At 38.6% G+C, this 23,587-nt stretch overlaps 1 protein-coding gene across 1 annotated transcript in view; it reads left to right on the top strand.

Moving 5' to 3' along the window:
- Positions 1 to 4,426: 4,426 nt before the first annotated feature.
- Positions 4,427 to 23,587, top strand: part of mei4 (meiosis-specific, MEI4 homolog (S. cerevisiae)) — a 112,132-nt gene continuing 92,971 nt past the window's right edge. Inside the window, exons 1-3 of the mRNA XM_022664975.2 lie at positions 4,427 to 4,778; positions 7,166 to 7,408; positions 11,891 to 12,426. Coding sequence (XP_022520696.2) covers positions 4,757 to 4,778; positions 7,166 to 7,408; positions 11,891 to 12,426 — 801 coding nt within the window. The 5' untranslated portion in view covers positions 4,427 to 4,756. The remainder of the gene's footprint in view (positions 4,779 to 7,165; positions 7,409 to 11,890; positions 12,427 to 23,587) is intronic.

Here is a 23,587-nt window from a genome sequence, read left to right as displayed (position 1 = left end):
GAAAGCTGTGAAGCTGCTGCTGACTGCAGGATATTTCTAAACAGGCATCTGAACTTAAGCCTATACATAGTGAAAGTCCACGTAACAACCAGAGCCAGTTGCATGAACAACAAACACAGCAGGCGAAACTTATGTTTGCAATAAAAGATTATTTTAAAACAATTTCTAATCACTTTATCTTGAGAACTGGCACAGAAAAGGAATTGAGTATCTGCTCGATTAATTTGATGAGAGGGGAACCTTTATACTTACTGTAATTTTATGGATAAATACTGTTTCCCTGTTGTTTATAAAGAATTCAATTCGGTTATAAAAGCGATCCCAAATGGTCTTGTTCATGTTATGAAAAGTCACATTTCATATGAAAAGGTCAGGAAAGAGGAACGTAAGTTTTTAGTAGGCAATGTCTGTATTTTTGACCTAAAATGCACTAATAAATCAATAAGGAGTGTTTTTCATTCAAGGAAATATGTTACACCTAGAGGGATTTTTTTTGGAATACTATGATCCCAGATATAAATAGGAAAAAAAGCATGGCTTTTACCTTATACATTTTGTATCCCCAGTAAAGATAGAGAAGTGCATTTAAAAAAAAAACAATATATATCCTACGAATGAGAGAATTGCAAAATTTAAAACTATAGATGTTGAATGTTCATTTTGTCATCAGATTGTGAATCAGTATCACCTCTTTTCTTCTATTTTTCCATCGTTTCTAAGTTCTGGCGAGACTTTGCCTCTTTCTTTTTAAAGAAAGCCAACATGTCTATGAAACTTAACCTTGGAGATATAATTTGTTGTTTTTTTTTCACTCGTCGAACTAGATATAGAGTATATCATTAATATTTTCATTTTGTTAAGTAAACACTACATTCACCGATGCAAATGCTTGTCCTCAATACCAAAATTTGATATTTTTTTGCTGGACTTTACCTTACTTTTGAAATCATTTAGAATGGCTAAAAACGAGAAATGTAAAAGAACTGTAAGAATTTGTGATGAACTCTCACTTGCCTCTGGTTAACATATTATTATTTATTTTTATTTTTATTTCCTCTTTTCCCTTCTCTAGTTTGTAATTATTTTTAATGCTGTCTTCTATCGTTGTTTCTTGTATTAACCTGAACCTCTAAAGAATAATAATAAAAAAAAAAAATCTGCCATTTTCTTCCCCCGGTTCCTTACACACTACTAGTAATACACTAGTAGCTTGTGCACAGTGCAGTTGTTCAGCACTGCGGACAGCTCCTGCACTACAGCCCCAGTACTTGTGCATCAGTCCTCCCCATACCCAGCCCTGCAGTCCCTCTGTCTTCCAGCTCCTCACACACCTGAGCCAGGTAATCAGCACTCCACAGCCCCTAATTACCAACCTGCAGCCTGTACTCCAACACCTCCGCCGCTGATAAACTGCTATAAAACCCCTGTTTAGTAAAGCCTGAGCTGCTTTAAGGGACCATCTGCTTTTTACGATAAGAGAAAAAGACGACACTCCAAAGTTTGTAAAGTTTTCTGTCTGAATATCCATGTCCCTGAATGGTGGTCTTCAGTGTCTGACTCTGGAGACATAGCTTATTTATTCTGTTTACTCTGGACTGGAAGTGTGACACGATAAACACACACGCACACACACACACACACACACACACACACACACACACACACACACACACACACACACACACACACACACACCAGCAGGTTATATCTCTGTCTTACATGCACAAATGCTCTCTTTCATTCTCTCATGAAATATAAGGAAATAAGTACATGCTTCTACATTAGTCATTATTTTATACATATAAAGTAAGATAACATTGTTTTCGATAAGGCACAACTATGAGAAATAAATCATTATTAATAAATAACTAGGAGCCCCTAAGGTAACATAATTTAAAAAAAAATGTGTAGCCACAACTTATTAAGGCATAGGAACAAGATAATGAAGTCATTTAGATGGCTTATATGGCCATGACTTTCCCACTCTTTAAAAAGTCATGGTCATGCATTAGGATCTCTTTTTTTTTACTCTTGAATAAGTCGTGGCCATGCATTAGGATCTCTTTCCCACTCTTTAAAAAGTCATGGTCATGCATTAGGATCTCTATTCCACTCTTTAATAAGTCGTGGCTATGTATTAGGATCTTATACCCATGCTTTAATTACTTGTGGCCATGCATTGGGATCTCATTCCCATGCTTTAATAAATCATGGCCATGCATTAGGATCTCGTTCCCATGCTTTAATAAATCCTGGCCATGCATTAGGATCTCTTTCCCACTCTTTAATTAGTCATGGCCATGCATTAGGATCTCATTCCCATGCTTTAATAAATCATGGCCATGAATTAGGATCTCGTTTCCATGCTTTAATAAGTTGTGGCCATGCAATAGGATCTCGTTTTCATGCTTTAATAAGTCGTGGCCATGCATTGGGATCTCTTTCCCACTCTTTACTAAGTTGTGGGCATGCAATAGGATCTCTTTCCCATGCTTTAATAAGTCGTGGCCATGCATTGGGATCTCTTTCCCACTCTTTACTAAGTTGTGGGCATGCATTAGGATCTCGGTTTCATGCTTTAATAAGTTGTGGCCATGCATTAGGATCTCATTTCCACGCTTTAATAAGTCATGGCCATGCATTAGGATCTCGTTTCCATGCTTTAATGAGTTGTGGCCACACAATTTTTTAACTATGTCACCTTAGAAGTCCCATAAAGACCTAGATTTATTATTATTTAAAATAATGAAATAAGGGGGGAACAAATTAGCCAAAAAAATCACTCACCAAATACCAAATACAGCTCTGGAAAAAATTAAGAGATCACATCAGTTTTTCTGATTTTGCTATTTATAGGTAAATGTTTGAGTAAAATTAACATTTTTTTTTTAATTTTATAAACTACGAACAACATTTCTCCCAAACTCAAAATAGAAATATTGTCATTCATAGTATTTATTTGCAGAAAATGAGAAATAACAAAAAAGAGGCAGAGCTTTCAGACCTCAAATAATGCAAAGAAAACAGTTTCATTTTCATGAAGTTTTAAGAGTTCATAAATAAATATTTGGTAGAATAACCCTGGATCATAACCACAATTCACAATTCTCCTCCACCAGTCTTACACACTGCTTTTAGAATAACTTTATGCCACTCCTGGTGCAAAAAATCAAGCAGTTCAGTTTGGATTGATTGCATTCCAGAGTAATTGAATTTGGTAAAAATCATTTTTAGGTGGTCTCATTTTTTTTTCCAGAGCTGTATGTTCGTTTTGATTTTGTGGTTTTACAGCTACACAGCAAATTTATATTAACTGTGAGTGTCAAAATTATTTCTTCAAATGTTAATTTAACACTAAAAGTTGTATTTAGTAAAATATTTACTGTGTAATATTTACTGAGCAAAAACGTTTTTCCCTTTAGGCAAAATAATAAACCCTGTGTAAAAAAAACATTAGATCGTATCTGTCCCAATCACCCTTAATTCACCTTAATTCACCAGAATTAGTTAGTAATACATTAAGTTAATATTTATTGATTAAAAAGGTCAGAGTTGCAAAGTTTCAGCTCTACAGTGCTGTTGAGCTGTATCTGTAACAGCTGAGGATGTGTGTAAGCGCCCTCAGCTGTGTGAACTCGGAGCAGGGTTGCCAGGTTCGCGGTTTTTCCCGCCAAATTGGACTCGGGTGAAAATTCATTTCTTTGCGTTTTTTGGGCTACTTTAAAGAATGAACAAAAAAGGTAAAGTGGAAGAAGTGAGTTTTGCTGATCATGTTACTATTAAATGTTCTTGACTGGGATATAAAACTGTTATAAAAATCTAATGTTAAAATATTTTTTATGACTTTAAGATAAAGAGCAATACTGATAATAAATCTCTTATAAACAAACTAATACTAAATCGTACACTCAAAGTTATTTTGCCATTTGCTTCAAACGTGTGGCAAAGATATATTTTGGGCTAGTTTAATGCAGAGACTGTAAAAAAAGATGGACGCGGTGTCGCCGTTCCCATTCATTCAATAAAAATGGAGCCAAAATCTTCCGCCATGTTGATGATCCTGATACCCGAGTCTGCGCAGTAGAGACCAGAGGAGGGAGAAAGACTGTGGAGAGACAGCCTACTCATTTGAATAACCCCGCCCCTGAGGGCTGTCTCGGGGTCACAGACTGCAGAGAGGAGCGGAGCTGATGGTCTGTTATTGGTCCCGCCCATAACCAGCCCTTTTTCAATAGCCACACCTTTTTGAATAGAGCTGAATAACGTTTTAAAAACGAATTCTGTGGGGATATAAAATTTTGACAATATAAATAGAGGTTACACTAGCTGTTACATTTAAATAAAGGAGATAAAATTACAGTATATTAGAAAAAAACGTGATTGAAAGTTGTCTGTTTTGCCATTGAAACCTATGGGTATGGGGTGGGGTTACACAGCTTTCTGAAACCGAACAGCAGGGGGCGCCCGACCTGTGGTGGCTTCACCTTTGAGAGACGATGCTCTGTCCAGCTGTACACAGTCTATGGTTTAAGCTTATAAAAGGTGGTTTAAGACTGACTTGGGCTGGATATTTTTGTTGGACCTGGCAACCCTGACTCAGAGGAGCTGAGGAGAGCTCAGTGGTTTAAAGCCCCCAGCACGCGGCAGTCTGAGACCACCCTGACCGCCCCTCACATCCCACGGGATCATACCGCACCTTCATCCTCTCATATTCACCACAGAGACAGAGAGTCCTGTACCGGAGCATCAGCACACAATGACCACTTATCCCTGTAGAGGTAACATTAGCTCACAGGCTAACTAACCTAGCAGCTAGCTAACTTATACAGCATGGGTTGATTTAGCTAACCTAGCTGCTTAGTTAGCTAAGCTAATTAACGTTAACTAGCAGCATGGCTAAGCTAACTAGTTAATTAACTATTTAGTTAAGATAGTTAGTTTACTTTGAGTGTGGTTTGGTAATGATTTAATAGGTAATATGTCATTAAAGCTATTTAGCTTGCTAACTCTATCTAGCTAGCTTAGCCACAACTTAAATTAGACTAATATAACAATTCCATCTTAAATAGATTAAATTCAGCAGGGTCTACAGTCACCAGTGACCTCTGCAGCATTTAAGGTGGAATGAAAAATGATCAAAAAGAAGCCAAACTTTTCATCTACAGCAGTTATGATACCTATCAGGCAGAGATATGTGTGGATTCTTTTTAGTTTGGGGTTCCTGTAGCAGAACAAATCACTGATTCATTGCTAATTGCTAGCTTTTAATCAGTGTGTAAAAACTCATGCATGTTTTTTTATGTAACAGTGGTGCTTAAAAGTTTGTGGACCCTTTAGAATTTTCTATATTTCTGCATAAATAAGACTTAAATATCATCAAAAATTGCAACTGATGAGACAAAAGAGACGAAAAATAATCGCTATATACAGCTCTGGAAAAAAGTAAGAGACCACTTCAGTTTCTGGATCAGTTTCTCTGATTTTGCTATTTATAGGTTTATGCTTGAGTGCAGTGAACATTGTTGTTTTATTCTGTAAACTACAGACAACCTTTCTCCCCAATTCCAAATAAAAATATTGTCATTTAGAGCATTTATTTGCAGAAAATGAGAAATGGCTGAAATAACAAAAAAAAAAAGCAGAGCTTTCAAACCTCAAATAATGCAGAAAAAACAAGTTCATATTCATAAAGTTTTAAGAGTTTAGAAATCAATATTTGGTGGAATAACCCTGGATTTTAATCATAGTTTTCATGCATCTTGGCATGTTCTCCTCCACCAGTCTTACACACTGCTTTTAAAAACCTTTATACCTCTCCTGGTGTGAAAATTCAAGCAGTTCAGCTTGGTTTGATGGCTTTTGATCATCCATCTTCCTCTTGATTATATTCCAGAGGTTTTTCAATTTGGTAAAATCGATTTTTTTTTACAGAGCTGTACATATATTTATCGAGGGAAATTATCCAATATTACATATTTGTGAGTGGAAACATATGTGAACCTTGTTTTAAATATCTGGTGTGACCCCCCCCTCTCTAATATAATTCACAATTCATTGTTCCATCAATGAAGTCAAATGGTTTTGTAACGTTTAACAGCTTTTTTACTGACATCTTCAGGAATCTTCGTTTTTCATGCAATGATACACTTTCTCAAATGTGTTGTAAGGAGCAGACTTTGATAGATCTCTGTTCTTTTAATAAAACAGGCTCCGCCTAATCACACCAGATTATCATCCCATTTATTGAAACTACCTGATTCTAATTTCGCCTTTAAACTAACTGCTATTCCTAGAGGTTCACATCTTTTTTGCCACTCAACAATATGTAATATTGGATAATTTTCCTCAATAAATAAATCACTAGGTATTATATGTTGTGTTATTTGTTTAATATGGTTCTTATTATATATTTTTAGTATTTGTGAAAATCTGATTATTTTAGGTCATATTTATACAGATATATAGACAGTTTTAAAGGAATTCCAACTAAAGTGATTAGTTTGGTTTCCCAAATCAAATTATAAAACAGTGTGAAATATCAATATATAGCATGATCTAAGCATTAAGATAACCTCATTTTCCAGTAAAAGTGTATGCCTCTCACAATAATAAATTTTTGGATGACATAATATGCTTAAAATAATTGTGATAAAAAAATATGATTGCCATGTCATTGCCACTGATATAATGAAACATACTTCAAAATTACACACTTCAAAAGAGCAACTGACTTTTTATTTAATAAGGGGTATTCATATATATCTTTATATACCTTAAATATAAAAATGGAAGTATGATAAAACACTACAAAAAATACTGACTTATTAACATTAAGCATAGTAAACACAAAATTACAATATTGCAAAAAATATGGTCATGTCCATATATTATATCATAATTTATATAAGTTCACAGCCTCATAATTGTGACGGACCTAATGCAGCAGATTTTGAAAGGTTTTGAAAATCAGCCTCAGAAAAGGAGAATAAATTAACTAGCTGGTGTTAGCTGCTCTATTGTTCAGTCCCAAGTGTGCTCAATTATTTTAAATTCAAGTCAAAATAACATTATTGCAAGCTCTTTTGAAATGCATTTTGAAAGAAGCATCAAAGAGTAAATGGTGTATAAGTAGTACTTGTGTACTTCTTCTGCTTTTCTGCTTCAGGAAAAGCAACGTGGGACCTCAGGACCGCTAAGCTTGCTGTGGCAGTGGCTATAATAAAAAGCAAGCCCCCTGGGGTGAGTGGGAGACAGCATGCAGAAATCCTGGCCGCCAGACTCAAAAAGCAAGAAGAAACTTGGAAAGCAAAAGCTGAAGACCTCAAGGAGGAAGTGTTACAACTTAGACAAGAACTCCTGCTCACAAAGCTGCTGTCAAAACCAAGAAAATCTGCTGAGGCTGAACGCGGTGAGTGTGTGTGTGTCAGTCCTTCACATTTCTTGACTAATTATATTCTGTTTTTTTTTTACATTCTGTTCTTTTGCTTTAACACCTGGAGCAGACTTTGTCGACCTGCTCTCACTTTCAAGCTACAGCGTCTTATTTTAGACTTAAAGAACCCCAAAAAGTGCCGAGTCCTGCGCTGACTTTTAAATGCCAGTTCTATTAATGGATCTTATTCACAAATAGAGTAGGTATTTTTTGCATTGTAGCTGTTTTTATACACTAATTATTTTTTTTTCAATTAAATTGAGTAAAAATATAGAATGTGACTAAATATAATAATGACTAAATATAATAATATTATTTGATTGGTCTTTTAAAGTTGAGGGAGAATGCTCAAATGTTCAAATTTAAGTTAGGTTGTAGCATTGGCGTTACTAGAATCATCAGTGAAAAACACAAAGGCAACTAAGGCAACATTTTTACTTGATATTATTGCAATCAATGTGGTGCTAAATGTAGGCGAGTAGTTACTGGCTAGTAGTTAAGGTAGTGCTAGAGATAATGGTTAGCAGTCAATAGGTAATAAGTTATGGGAGTGTGAAATGTGAGTTTAGTGCAATAAGGAGGCATATAGGGACACTGTTGTGACCATTAACTGTAGAAAACATGGATGCTGTGGCTTCATTTCCTTCCATTTTATTAAAATAAAGCCAAAATTGTCCATCATGTTGTCAAATTGACTGCCAGAGTCTGCAGTGGAGACCCAAAGACACGCCAGACTCACCTACACATGTGATAGACCTGCCCTCTTTTTTCTCAGATCTGGCTGCCTTTATTTGATTTACATTATAGAAGAAATGTAGATTTTTTCCACTGGACAAAATACAGCATACTGAATAACAGTAAAAGCAACAGTAGAAGTGTAGTTCATGTACGTTTCACTGTACAACATCTTCCGAAAGTGCGTACATCCCTCACATTTTTGTAAATAATTTAATATATCTTTTATTTGGACAACACAGAAAATATAACAGTTTTATACAATACGAAGTCAATGTACAGCTAAATCTGTCTCCCTTGAAAAAAGAGATTTTAATCTCAAAGGACTCAACACAAAACTATTCTTTTCTAAACCGCTGGCAATAAAATGAGTACACCCCTGAGTGAAAATGGACAAATTGTGCCCAAATAGACATTTTCCCACCCTGGAGATAAGTAACTTGTTAAGAGTTATAAGGTCTCAGGTGTGAAGGGGGGGGGGGGCTGTTAATTTTGTCTCTAGACCTTAACCCAATTAAGCCCATGTGGGGCATCCTCAAGTGATAGGATGAGGAGCACAGGATGTTTAGTATCTATAATATCATGGAGGAGTGGAAGAGGATTCCAGTAGCAAGCTGTGCAGCTTTGATAAATCCTATGCCTAAGAGAGTTAAAGGAGAAATCCGGTATGAAATGAAATTAAAGCAATTTATTGTGTAAAAATAGTGATTTTTTTCATGGGTAACTCTATGCCCGTATCGCTAGCATTGTAAGCCTGTTGGGAGCATCGGCATCGGGGTGAGCGGAAGTGGGCTATTTTGCAAAAGTTTGTACTAGTTATCATGTTTCACTACAACCCAAGTCCATTTCACACTGGATTTCTCCTTTAAGGCAGTGTTGGATAATAATGATTGTCACAAAAAATGTTGACACAATGGGCACAATGTATACTGTGGGGTGTACTCACTTTTAATTCCAGCTATTTGAAGAGATTAATGGCCGTGTGTTAAGCTATTTTCAGATGACAGAGGACAGTAAATATATAATGCTGTACAAGCTGCATACTGACTATGAGTAGTATACACTTATATAATTATATAGGTTTCATTTCTATACTGTTATCTCTTAAAAAAATATATAATTAAATATTTGCAGAAATGTGAGTGGTGTACTCCCCTTTGTGAAACACTGTATGTCTTAAGTCAAAAGATCACAAGGGTCAGTGAGACACATAGGTTGTCAAACACTTACACTACACTAAGTGTAATCCTGGCTTCTTACAATAGATTGCTAAGGGGGGGGGGGGGGTAAAAAGTGCAAATATTAGCACAGGGAGAAGAACTGTCGGAACTAGATCCTGGAAGTAGAAAGACAGTAGAGAGAAGAAAATTAGATTTAAAAAAAATAGCTAAAAATGGCTGTTTTGTCATTAAAACACATGGAAATGTGCGGAACTACATAATACATATAAAGCTGCTAGACCTGTGTTTGCTTCACTTTTAAAAGATGTGGTGCTGGTCATGGTTTCCTACAGTCACTGGTCAAGACTGAGCTGTAGCTTAGTCAGCTTCTAAAATAGGGGTGGGCGATATGGTCCTAAAATAATATCACAATATTTCCTGGTATTATCGTGATAACGATACTCTTGGTGATATGACAAAAAAATAAAAAATACACTACTGCAACAAAACAAAACTTACATTTTATTATTGTATACGATATGATACAGCACATCCCTAACTGAGATATAAAAAAAATACAAGAATTTTAGCAGATTTGTAACAGAAGTCAATGATCCAGAATGTCATGATACTAATAATGCACTCCAAATATCTCCATATATCCAGGATTAAAGTAAAATAAGTGATACTGGACAGATATAATTTGTCTCTAGTAGATATATAATGAGAAATGAGAACAGTGTGGATTTTTCTTTTGCTAAAAATAAAAAAGTAGTACCCTGATGGGATAATTAGGAATGGGTGATATGGCACTGATATTTTAGGGTATAATATCGTTCACGATATTCAAAAATGTTGGCAATATTATCGCATACGATATGATATGGCACACCCCTACTGAAAAAAATCAATCTTATCAGTCAGTTATCTGATTCAGTGCATTGGTGACTTGTTTCAGGTGGCATATTTCAACAATATAATTGGGTAACGACATTAATAGTGTATGTTACAGTCATGTTATGTTCTGTCAGTAGGCAGATGTTCTAATGGAATGAGTGCGCTTAAGTACAGCGTTTTCCAAGGGATAGAAAAACAGGCAGGGTAGGTAAACACTACAGAGCTGAAGTTTAATTAGGTTCGGAGTGACGACTCCTCCCCCCTAGCTCTTCTCAGATCCAGGCTGGGTTAGCTTAGCTCTATTTCCAGCTCTCTTCCCTTTCAGTGCTTTTCTTTCAGCATATGCTTTTCTGTGGCTGCAACAAGATTCTGCTTCCTCTCTTACATCAGTAGAGAGTCACTTCTCAAAACAGACCTGCTAAATTAGACTAGAGTGCTTAGACTGCCACCAGGCTGGTGAGAGAAGCAGTAAACACTGGAGATGGGGAAACTATTAAACAATATATTGTGATATATTGAATGTAAACCCCTTTTAATCACAATACACATTATACTGTACATTATATTGTGTATATATACGTTATTTTCAATACACAGCTCTATACACTATCGTATGCAACAATATTGTGACGATAGCGATATTCTGTTAGTAAGTTTTATAAGTGTTTATAAGTGTTTATGCTTGTCGTTTATATGCATGCATTCTGAATGTATGAAATTGTTGTATGTTATATTTATGGTCACTGTAAAGAAGAAAACTCACTTTGCAGTTGTGTTTAAGAGAAAGTTGCCTACTTTCTATGAAAATGTTTTCTGGGGACAGTAAAATATGCAGGGCACAGAAAGTTATGTGAGAAATGTAGTTTTTCAGCAGAGCTGGGTCTGGAGCAGTTAAGCCCAGTGACTAATTTTTTTTTTTGTTGAGATTTTTAAGCTTATAAGCCAAACTATATGTCAACCAAGCAAGTCAGTGCAACAGTGCACAGTGGTTACTCAGAGAGACATCTTTATAAATATATTTAGGCCCGTAACCTAAAAAAACATAAACTAAGTTTAAATTAATTAGAAATGATTTAGAAATGTAATTTGTCCGTATCAGTTAATCTGACTGTCATATTCGGACAGGGCTCGTTAAAGAAATTAAAATACAAAAGGGTAGTCAAAATGAGCAGGGTCAGTAACTGTAAACAGCAGCTATATAGAAAGCACATACCATAAACCATAAAACAATCCTGGGGTCATACACAGCAGGGCAGTACTGGAGAAAAGGCAAAAATCAGAGTCAGAGATAAACTGTCCAGGTAATACACAGAGCTAAGTAGGGTAAAATGCTTTATAATGCAGGAAAACCAAACAGTTACTCGGCAATGAGTGTGTGTGCTGAAGTTCTGTTTATACAGAACTTATACAGTTCACAGGTGTTCAGGTGTTGAGAATTTTATTAATTAGCTTCCTGGAGATGCAGTGCAGAGTCATGTGATCGTGTGAAGTCATGGTAAGGTGCTTCTGGGTAATGTAGTCTGGAGACTGGATCTCGCAGGCACACCTGGAGTGTGGCTCCAGGCGTGACACTGTAAATTTTGAAGGATATTTCTTGTGTGTTCCTGAACGAGTTAACATTCCCATGTTGTTCATTTAATGATTGCTGATCCAATTCTCTGCGCAGGTGATGATGTGTTAAAGCTTCTATACCAGGATCCCACTGATGCCCAGCTTTCAGAGAGTGACTCTGGCTGTGGGACCAGCAACAACACACAGACTCTACATCCTACACCCGACCTTCTCGATGTGCCCACCCCATGCCACACTTCCACAGTTCCCTCATCTTCCATACATTCCAGCCACAGCTGTGTCAGCTTCCCTTGCAGTACTGGCACCCTGGAGCATGCTCTGTCCAAGCGCATGCAGTTTCTGCAGCACCTAAGTGGGCTGCGCAGGTGGTCCGGCCCTGCTCTGGTAGTGGACGGAGATGGTGCTGTGGTCTGGGACTCAGTACTCTATCTGCTCAGCTCTGTGATAGAGGCCTTCAAACAGGCCAGTGGCAACAAAGCTCTCCCAGACCCGCCTCTACTCCTGCAGGCCTCCCGGGCGGCAGCACAGGCCCTGGAGCAGGGAAGACCTTCTGCTCAGCACTTGGGACAAATGGAGGACTCGCTGAAGGAGCTACTTGATCTACTACTCAGCAACAGTGAGCTCAATAAGGTAAGAAAGGCCCAGAGAAAAACATCAGGTTTAAAGCATTTAATTAATCTAGTGCACTGAATCACTGACTCACTCAGCTAGCTAATGTTTCCTCTTTAAATGCAGACAACTACTGTAGGATAGCTTTAAAGATTCTTCAATGTCTCTGATCGCTTTTGGGGGGGTTGAAGCAGTGTGTCTTTTAGGTTTTTAAGATGAGTGCTAGCTCATGAGTGCTAATTTTTTAGTATTTCCCACAGATTTGAAAGAAAAAGACATAATCAAAAACAATTTATTACAAGGGCTGTCAACATTAAGGCATTAATGCAAGCTGTTAATTTGGAATCAGTAATGAGTAACTATTTTTTTAAGTTGATTAAAACACCAAATTTGCCATACTTCCACCGTAATCTGCCCCGTCCCCGCCCAACGCACTGATCTTATTGTCTGGCTGAACAATTGAACTGCAGCGCTCTGTACTTTCAGCTCAGACCCGGTCATAGAGCTTTATTTCTCTCTCTCTCTCTCTCTCTCTCTCTCTCTCGCTCTCTCGCTCTCTGCCTCCCTCCCTCTCTCTCTCTCTCTCTCTCTCTCTGCCTCCCTCCCTCCCTCTCTCTCTCTCTCTCTCCCTCTCTGCCTTCCTCTCTCTCTCTGCCTTCCTCTCTCTCTGCCTCCCTCTCTCTCTCTCCCTCCCTCTCTCTCTGATTGATTTTGCATAGGCATGAACCTAAATGCACCAAAATGCAAATCAACAAACCACCTAAGCGCGGTGTCTCCTCTGATTGGTCAGATCTGTCTTCGAAGGTAGATATAGAAGGTAAAGAAGCTAAATACAGCAATAAGTTTCTGTGTTACAGACCAGCGCAAATATCTGTGCAGTGTGAAGCTGCCCTGGGTCTTTTAAGCACAATGTTTTCAATTAAATGTCTCCGCAGTAAGTGGAGTGGTGCAGCAGCGAGCAGTAAACGCTGCACATATACGGTGTTCAAAGTGAAAACAGCTTAGCATGGAGCAGCAGCACAGACAGAGTTTGTTTAGAGCTGTGGTAATTATCTGGCTAATATATTAGATTAAACTGCAGCTCAAATCAGTGGGTTGGATCAAAACAATAAATAAAGCAGCTAATGCTAATACTACTAAAGCAGTGCTAGCCAGAGTTGGAGCAGGCTACAGACTGATAATATCTCTAAATGGCGAAAAAGTTGGTGCTTAGCGCGGTTAGCAGCTAATGCTAATACTGCTCCAGTCTCAAGTCTCTGTGCTGAAGAACTAAACTGAAACTCCTGTATAACTCTACATTGCAGCAGAGTGACTTTACTACTCCTTACAACCTGATTGGTAGAATTCATACACAAGACGCACCGGATTATAAGGTACAATGATGATTTTTGGGAAAAAATAAAGGATTTTAAATGCCTTTTATAGTGCGAAAAATACGATAAATGCGCTTAATTGTTTTGCATTAAAAAAAATTAAATACATGTGATATTGCTCTGTAATATAAATGCATTTTATATGCTTTTTATATACATGTTATGTATCTTCAAGCAGACTTTAGCACCAACCACGAATCAATCCCACCTGATCTGGTTAATTTCTGCCTCCAAAAGTGCTGATCCATTGAATAGGGTGTGTTAGATTTGGGATGGAGGGATAACCTGCAGGATGGTAGCTTTGCAGGAGTAGGGTTGAAGACCTTTGGTGCACAATAAGGAAATCATATGGATAGCAGCACCATCAACTCCCATATTGGTGCACCAGTAATGTAAATATAGGGCATCCAATCAAAATACAGTACCTGTTCTCAATGGCAAACTGTAGGTTATATGCAGCATATGAAACATTGATTTTATTCAAGGAACTGTCTCTTTCAGTTTAGCCGAGCTTTTCTCAGAATGTCCATCGTCATCACCATTCTCAAGCATTCTCATTCCCTGTCAGTGCTGATGACTGTAATGATCCCATTGACCTGAAAGCAAGATGACCTTCAACATAATGTATCGTGGCAAATCACATCGCTGGCACACTCAGCAGTGCTTTAAGGGCAACACTGTGTGGAAGTTTGTAGATTCGATAGATTTAAAGAAAGAAAACTTGAGATACTATAAGATCCTGTGTGTGCAGTGATGCAAGGTGGTTTTCTAGCCCAGTAGTTTTTCCTACTATTCCATACATGCAACTGTGGATTAAACTGACAGACACAATGACAAGATACATGCACAGCAATCTTTGTTTCCTTTCACTCCTAAGGCTTGTTTCATCAGAATTGTGTGCATCTATAGGAACTGAGAAGCATTAAATGTGCCGTTTTTCTAAGCTCTGTCTGTTTCCCAGCCAGAGGACTGACTTTAAAAGCCTTCAACAAAGTGAATAGCCCATTAAAGCATGTTCCACACGTCACAAGGCTTCTCGAGAGGTTTTTTTTTCTTCATGCGTTTTTCATACCTTTTGGTTTTTGACACAAAGAAACCAGAACATGCAAGACAACAATAGAAACACTAAATGCAACCCCATCTCAGAAAATGTTGGAAAACAATATGGAAAAAAGCAAAAAAAAGACTGTAAAAACAGTGTGTCTTGCATTTTGCTGTAACAAATACCAAAAGCAAGTTTGGAAAAAAAAAGCGATTTGATATTTTGTCCCATTCTTCTTGCCAGCTTGTCTTCTGTAACAGTAAAAGATAATAAAAGTTGTCACATATACAACTTAAAATTCGCTGCACATTCTCTACTGGAAAACAGACCCCCTTTTTTCAGCCATGCTTTTGCGGTTTTGCATTGTCTTGTTGAAATGTCCCTGAAAATAATGTCATCTTGAAGGCATGCAGTATCAGTGCACTTCTGGCTTTTGGACTTGTTGCTATTCTGTCTGGCCGATCCCTTTTCGTCCATTTACTGTTAACTAGTTTGATGCATCCATTTTATCCAGAAAAGATCTGAATAAAAAAATACCCATTTCTTCTGTATTAAGGTCCATAACAGATGCCTTAGAACCATGATGTCACCTCTGCATCTGGACTAGGGCTGTAATGATTGGTCAATGTAATCGAGAACGTCGACCATAAAAAATTGTTGACGCGGAATTGAATTGTCCGTCCGTCCGTCCGTCCGTCCGTCCGTCCGTCCATCCAGTCAGTCAGTCAGTCAGTCAGTCAGTCAGTCAGTCAGTCAGTCAGTCAGTCAGTCAGTCAGTCAGTCAGTCAGTAAATTAGTTGCAGCCCTATTCTGGACATGGTTCGCATAAGGCTTCAGTTATAAACTTGTTATAAACTGCAGCCCTGAAATTAAGGAATTAATGCATAGTAATAAAAGGGATGCAGTTCACTCGACCACCACAAAACAAAGTATAAACAAAAATGTAAGAAACACTGCCTAATCAAAGTGGAAAAAAAAAAAAACTGTTTTCCAAAATAAGTTTTTTTTTTTTTTACCAAAGCTGCAGATAAAAGAACATTAGTGGACTAAATAAAATGTGTATTGGCCGTTGATAAAGGCTTGTTTGAGTTCAGGATGACTGTAGAGTGCTGTGATTCCCCTTCTATTGGATTGCCCTGTGTTAATTGAGTTCAGTCCAGCCTCTGCCTTATCGCTGCCTGATTCAGATTTTGCTGAAGCTCTACTTCCTGAGTGAGGAGATGTATTCTGTCTGTGCTTTTCTGCCCCGCACAGCTCCACTTCACATTGGAATTGTTGAATTTCTGATAACCATATGTTTCCACTTAAAGAATGCCGTCACGTTGCTTTCAGAAGCATCAAAAGAGGCTTGTCTTCTGCTCCCTATGGAGGATGAGTTGTCTGTTCCTTTGAGAGGATTAATAGATAGATTTGCAATGCATTGTCGTTTACCATTTAAGCTAAATTAGGCAACAGATTGTGTTTGCAATTCTTAGGAGGATAGCGGAGATGTATTGTGCTGATAGATTGAGATTGGATTGTGTACCTTTTGGTGTCGATCCTGATTTAGCATTTAATGACTGCGCAGTGTGAATGGAAGAATGAGCGGCTGTTTTGAATGACGGGTAATAAAAGTAATAAGCTCTCTATAATTGCATTTTCCTCCAAAGCAGTTTGACGACACTCTTTGTTGAGTTTTTTTCTGGTCTGAAGTCCCTGACTTGTTCATTGCCATCTGCAGCAATTGTGGAAGCATTTGATAATGGCTGAAAACACAGGCTTTCTTTTTGTAATGCGTGTCCCTAAAGTGAAAGCATGAAGGCCGTGTGTTTGTGTGTCCTGAGGGGCAACCCAATCAGGTCATGATTGAGTACAGCACTGCTCTGTATCATACCTGCTTCAGCTCATCAGCTAGTTATTAAGCTTCAGGTTTAAAAGGTGCAAAAAGGAGACCTTAAAAAAAAGTCTTGGACTTTTGGACTACAACCCCTTTTTTTTTTACATGATGGGCATTAAAATTGTCAAGTATTCCACCTCTCTCAGAAGGTGTATATATTCGTTCAGTCCCAATTGAACTGGAGCAGGAAACGTTGCTGTAAACTTTTCCTTTGTATTATGTGTGTGAAATAGTGGTGTCAATCGATTTAAAACATTTAATCCAACTAATCACAACAAAATTCTGTGATTAACTGTGATTTAATCACATTTGTTTTTCTTCAGCCATACATTTTTATAGTGGATATTTGAATGTAAATAAAAGAATGAATTAGTGCTGGACGATATGGGCAAAATTCATATCACGATATATTCCTTAATTTCGGTCGATACGATATAATTCCGATATCGATATAAATACTTAGAAGGCCTCAGAAAACTGCTAAGAATCCCTGCAATGGAAATACGTACCTACTAGGGGTGGGCGATATGGCCCTAAAATAATATCACAATATTTCATGGTATTATCGCGATAACGATACTCTTGGCGATATGACAAAAAAACAAAAAACTTTTTTATTATTGTATACGATATGATATTGCACACCTTTAAGATATTAAAAAAAAACAATAATTTTAGCAGATTTATAACAGAAGTCAATAATTGAGAATTACATGATACTAATAATAATAATGCACTCCAAATATCTCCATATATCCAGTATTAAAGTAAAATAAATGACACTTTACAGATATAATCTGTCTCTAGTAAATATTTAATAGGAAATTAGAAATGTGTGAGTTTTTCTTTTGCTTAAAACAGCAAAAAAATTAGTACCCTGATGTGATAATTAGGGATGAGTGATGTGGCACGATATTTCAGAGTATAATATCGTGATATATGATATGGCACACCCCTAGTACCTACTACTGTCTACTTAATTTAAGTCTTTGAAACCTCCTTTCACGAAAACATTATAATACTTAAGAAATAAACAATAGTCAAGATAAATCAATGCTCAATTTTATTTGCATATAGCAAAATAAAAACATGACATCCCTATCAAACATAAGCCAATATAACTATTACCAATAAAAAATAACTTAAAATTAGGATAGAAGCAGAGCTTCTTAGTCTTTTGTAAACAAATTTAACAGATCAAAACAAAAGTGTTCCAACTAGGATAAAGAACACAAGAAGCCTTTATACACATAAAAGCAACAAGACTTCCCCGTCAAATAAACAAACCTATAGGCTTTATCAACTATAAATAACTTAGTTACAATATAAGCTACAAAAGTGCTTCAGCCAAAATACAACTCTTTGTGAACATAAAAGGAACATGATATCCCCGTCAAATAAACAAACCTAAAGGATTCATAAACTTTAAATAACTTAAATAACTTACAACATAAGCTATAAAAGTGCTTCAGCCAGTATAAGGAAAATATTGTATGTAGTGGAACTGATTGAGGTGGTGGAACAGATTAGATGTTTTAACGTTACCGCTGCTGGTCGGCTCCACTCTCCGGCACAATTTGCAGCAAACTGAAGTTTAGCAGACCTTCCGAGAGTCGAACCAAATCCTCACCACTGAATTAGACCTCCCTCCTTCAATTGATCACTTGTGGAAGCGGCAGGGGCATTCATTTTGCATCAAAAATGTCCCGCGCTGGGAGCCAAGAGGACCCGCGGCTGACAAAGAGGACCCGCAACTGGCCGCTCACCGAGCGGACCCGTGGGCGGACCGAGCGAACCAGAGGCGGACCGAGCGGACCCGTAGGCGGACCGAGCGAACCCGTAGGCGGACCCGAGGCTAGGCTAGGCTCGGTTCCTTTCCGTTCCACTCCAGCGCGGAACATTTCAGATGCAAACCGAGCCTACCTTAACCTTGGATCCGCTCGTGCCGGCTCCGTTTGGCTCCAGCGCGAGGCATTTTAGATGCGTAGCGGACCCGAGCCTAGCTTAGCCTAGCCAAATCTAGCCTAGCCTAGCCTATCTGGCTACGTGCCTATGTGATTACGTCATCACGCACAGAGATAGTCCAGCTACGGAAGCTGATTGTGTTCAGCTGTGCGGCGAGCTGACGCCAGTAAATCGCATGTCCGTGACAGATCTGTAAATAATACATATCGATATACTACAAAAATGATATCACCGTTATTGAAACATTTCTTATCGCGATAAATACCGATATCGAATTATTGTCCAGGCCTAGAATGAATGTAAGAAATGTAAAATGCAATTATATGTAAGTTATATTAATGGTGTCAAAAGAAATGATAGTATATACTTGTTTGAGGAGAGCTAAAATCAATATAGTGTGCTTGAATAGATAGACAGATTACGACGGCTGTAGGGGTCAAACTTGGCGCCTTAATTAACTTAAACGTTAAAAAAATAGTAACGTGTTACTGATTGCAGTGAACAGTGTGCGTTAACGCTTTAACGTGTGAAACCATTTTCACTTGTGTATTCCAGAAAGTGTTGGCAGAATCATATATCAAATAGTGGATGAATTGAATCATATTGAGAAGTGAAATCAAGTTCATAGGGTTTACAGAAAGTGTGCACTAATTCTTTAAACAAACTCTGTCGTGGGTTAACTCCTCAGTGCTCAGTGCAGTCTTCCAGATGGACGATCGTATCTACTTGTGGGGGCTGCTGCTTCGTGTATGTGTGTGGTTAAGTGCTGTGTTGTCATAATAAAACGTTATTGTAAAGCGTCCTTGGGTTTCAAGAAAGGCACTATATAGATGTAACTTTATTCATTCATTTATTTATTCAAGACTGTAGTACAGAATTCTGTATTTTTTTTGCTTAATGATCACATTTCTGAGCTTACTTACAAAAAACCTGCTTTTATAAAAAAAAAAAAAAAAAAAAAAAAACTCTCCTGGCTGCTTTTGTCCATCCATGCTCTCCAGGGCCTGGTGTAAAGCCTGGCCGCTCCCAACAGCAATCAGCCGTCAGCCCAGCGTCCTGAGACTGAGAGGACGTCAGCTTCTCGATCAAAGATGAGACAAGTTCGCCTCGGTGCCTCTGAATGGCGTTGGAGGTGTAATGTCGGCTCCAGATTTATGTTGGTTTACGGTGCGCGCTGGAGCGGTTAGATAATGATTACACCTCACGGGTTTATTCAGGTGTGACGCATTACGCAGACTACACAGTTTCTACTGAAATACTAATCTCACTAAAATAATTCCCAAACTCCTGTTGCCGCCGTCCGCGGGAGGGAGGAGGCGCAGGTGTGGTCCCGGTGCCCTCGGGACAGCGAATGCATCAAGAAATAACGTGCCTCGTAAAATACGCTCCCTTGTCAGGGAGGGAGCCGGTTGATTGGATCGGCGCACGCGTACAAAAACACTGTAACTCTTTTTAACGCGACAGAGCACACAGAGCGGCAGCGGGTGCAGCGTCCTCTAAGACCACGTGCATTCATCAACGGCGCCGCGAGATTAGCTCGCCGCCTCCGGTCGCGGGCGCGAGCCTCGGGACCGCTTGTAACAGACGTATATCACGAGGCCTGTTAGAGTCGAGACTGCCACTGTGATGGATGCGCACCGAGCCCTTTAAAGCGAGACGTGCTCGTTTTGTAATCATAGAACAGTTGATTTCTCTCTCTTTAGCCCTTCCAGCTCCCAGACTGCCTGCTGGGCCAGTCCGAGCCGCTAACAAGCCCCGATTCAATTGTCAATTGTGTGTATGCGTGTGTGTGCATGTGTGTTTTTTGGTTCATTAGCATTAGTATGCTGATGATGGGCCAGCTTCTCCACTGCTGCTACTGGTGCTGCCGCCGCCGCTGCTTCTGCTGCTGGCACTCTGGACTGGTTCTGAGATACTGGCCAGTTAACGATTACAGCGTCTTTAGTGACCTCAGTGTCACAGATGGCTGAGGCTCTATTGACTGGCAGTGTTTGTTAAGGGCCGTTTGTCTGGTCTGGATGGAATGTGGATTTGGGTGTGTGTGTGTGTGTGTGTTTGTAGAAGTGTGTGTGTGCGCATGGGTGTAATGTTCCTCTCATCCGTGGTTAAACTGCCAGTGTTGCCAGCATTATTCCTCTGATGAGGAACAGAGGATTGGAAATGAACAAATCGGCATATTTAACACGTCTTATTTTGGCTCCTTGTAAGCAACGAGACGACATTGTGCACCCGTTTCACCCATTAGTGCTACGGCTGGCTGACTGACTTCTTTGCTCATAGTTTAATTAAAGTTTTATTATTTTCAATTAGCCTAAGTTTGGGAAATGATTTCTCCTGCGTGCCTGGCTAATTCACCCGTCGGAGCTTAGATAGAGCTAATCTCCCGCTCAGCCCCGCTCCTGACGGATGTGCCAAGCGCGTAGGCCGACGGAGGAAAAGGCAAGGTAACATGTCCTCCTCGCTTTTCCTGTCGCCGCATTAAAGGGTGCTCGGGTTTCCCAGCTAAAAAAGCTTTATTGTTCGCACTCGTCCCGAGCCCCTCAATTTCAGCCATTAGATGTTAAAGTGTGATTTTCAAACTCAGTAGTGAAGGACTAAATTGAATAGGACGGAGGCGGAAAAAACGAGGAGGTTATTTAAGGTGTCCTTTTCATCTGTGTAAAATGAAAGCCAGTGCTCAAGGATTCGTGAAGAGTGATACAGGGTCTTATTTCAAACGTCTTTTATTAGCTTTTTTCAAAATTAATTAACCAGCTTGCATGATTTCATTTCCCTTTAACATCAAAACCTGAATACGTAACCTGCTTATTTCTGTGAAAAGCCTCACCATTAGCAGCAGTATTTCCTCTACACATTCATGCACTTGGAAGTGTAGTGTTTTATTTTAAATTGGGTTGTGAGCTTCTTTTAATCCAAAGCAGAACTCTCTCTATGTATTTAAATGCCTAGGATTACATTTCTTGTTACTGATTTTAAATAGACAGTCGTGCGATTTATATATTTATTTATAGTATGTTCCATCTAGTCTGACATAATGGCCCTTCTTAAGGTTGTTTATATGAATCCTGTAGCGCGTTGCTGTAAAATGTAAATATATGTAGCATATTTTATTTCCCTAAATCATCCATCCCAATCCATCCATCCCAATCCATCCCAATCCATCCATCCATCCATCCATCCATCCATCCCCATCCATCCATCCCCATCCATCCATCCCCATTCATCCATCCATCCATCCCCATCCATCCATCCCCATCCATCCATCCATCCATCCATTCATCCATCCATCCATCCATTCATCCATCCATCCATTCATCCATCCATCCATCCATCCATCCATCCCCATTCATCCATCCATCCATCCATCCATCCATCCCCATTCATCCATCCATCCATCCATCCATCCCCATCCATCCATCCATCCCCATTCATCCATCCCAATCCATTTTGGAACACACCCTGCAGACACAACTGTTGTACAATGGCAGCACACCAACCATGTCTGATTCACCATCATTTTCTGAGTTGAAATAAGGGTACAGTATTTTTCACACTATAAGACCCATTTTAAATCTGTTAATTTTCCCAAAAATCGTCAGTGCGCCTTGTAATCCAGGGCACCTTATGTATGATTTTTTCCAGTTTGGATGTAAGGAGCAGTAAAGCCACTCCGCTGAAGTGCAGAAGTTTCAGTTTAGTTTTGACTTGAGACTGGAGCAGTATTAGCATTAGCTGCTAACCGCACTAGCTCTTTTGCCATTTAGAGGTGAGTATTATCTGCCTGTAGCCTTCTGCTAACCCCGGCTAGCACTGCTGGAGCAGCATTAACATTACCCGCTAACCGTGCTAACCGCTTTCGTGTAATATTTTAACAGAAAATTACAGCTAATGTATTTTATTACATACAATGTATATTTCTATCAAATTACTGAAGCTGTTTTCTGTTTATCGCTGAGAAGAACAAAATATGCTACAGTCTATTTTATACCACGAGCTGCTGCGAGAGGGTCAGCATGGAATGGTGACAATGAAAAGAAAAATTTCTCTCTCTCTCTGTCTCGTAATATGCTTAGGCAAAAATATTAGTAGTTTAAGCAGTTAAAGTAATGCTGTTTCATGCATTTAATAAAAGAGCTCGATCCCCGTTACGACATTCCATCCCAAAAAAACTAAACATGATTATTATAAAGATTCATTGTTATTATGGAGTTAATAAAGGTGAGACTATACAGAATGCCCATCCTCTTAATCTTTTCCACCAACCGTACCAAACCGAGGGGTTTATACAGAGGTGTGAACTGAACCGTAAATTTTCTGTACTGTTACACCCCTTGTTCATACAGAAGCTGCGTTCCATTCTAAAGGGAGCTGCCTAGGTAGCTCTCTTGTTCGGCAGGTTTTAACCAATAATGAACCTTATGCAGCAGCGCATTCGGGACACGCTTTGGAGCATTTGTCATCACATCCAGTATACATTTAAGTTATTAACCACTTACCTCAGAAGGCATCTCAAACAGGGGCAGATATTTCACTTTTTAATGCATTTCTGCAGCAAAGTACTTATAATACAGATACACCTAAATATTCATGATTTACTTTCATTTATACACGTTCCCTCACTTTATACTCAGAGTATGGTCAGTTTCATTTATTTATTTTATTTGTTTCTGATTAGATGCTTTGTAGAAATGCATGAGTAATGTAGCCATAAAATAAATAGTTTGTATAAGCCACTAAAGCTAAATTATTAAACTGGACTATGTTTCACACAATAGTAAATTCCTACCTACTAGTTCAGATGTGATACTACAATAAGCATAGTGATAATAAAAAGAAAGATGTTAAGAGAGAAAACTTTACTAAATTCAAAGTAAAAAACCTTAATAAAAGGAGCTAACGCTGAAACCAGCCGCTCTGAGCGGAGTT

This window comes from Astyanax mexicanus, chromosome 1, assembly GCF_023375975.1.
Source record: "Astyanax mexicanus isolate ESR-SI-001 chromosome 1, AstMex3_surface, whole genome shotgun sequence".
NCBI lineage: Eukaryota > Metazoa > Chordata > Actinopteri > Characiformes > Acestrorhamphidae > Astyanax > Astyanax mexicanus.
Note: the sequence above shows the minus strand (reverse complement) of the source record. Positions and strands in the feature narration are given on the sequence as shown.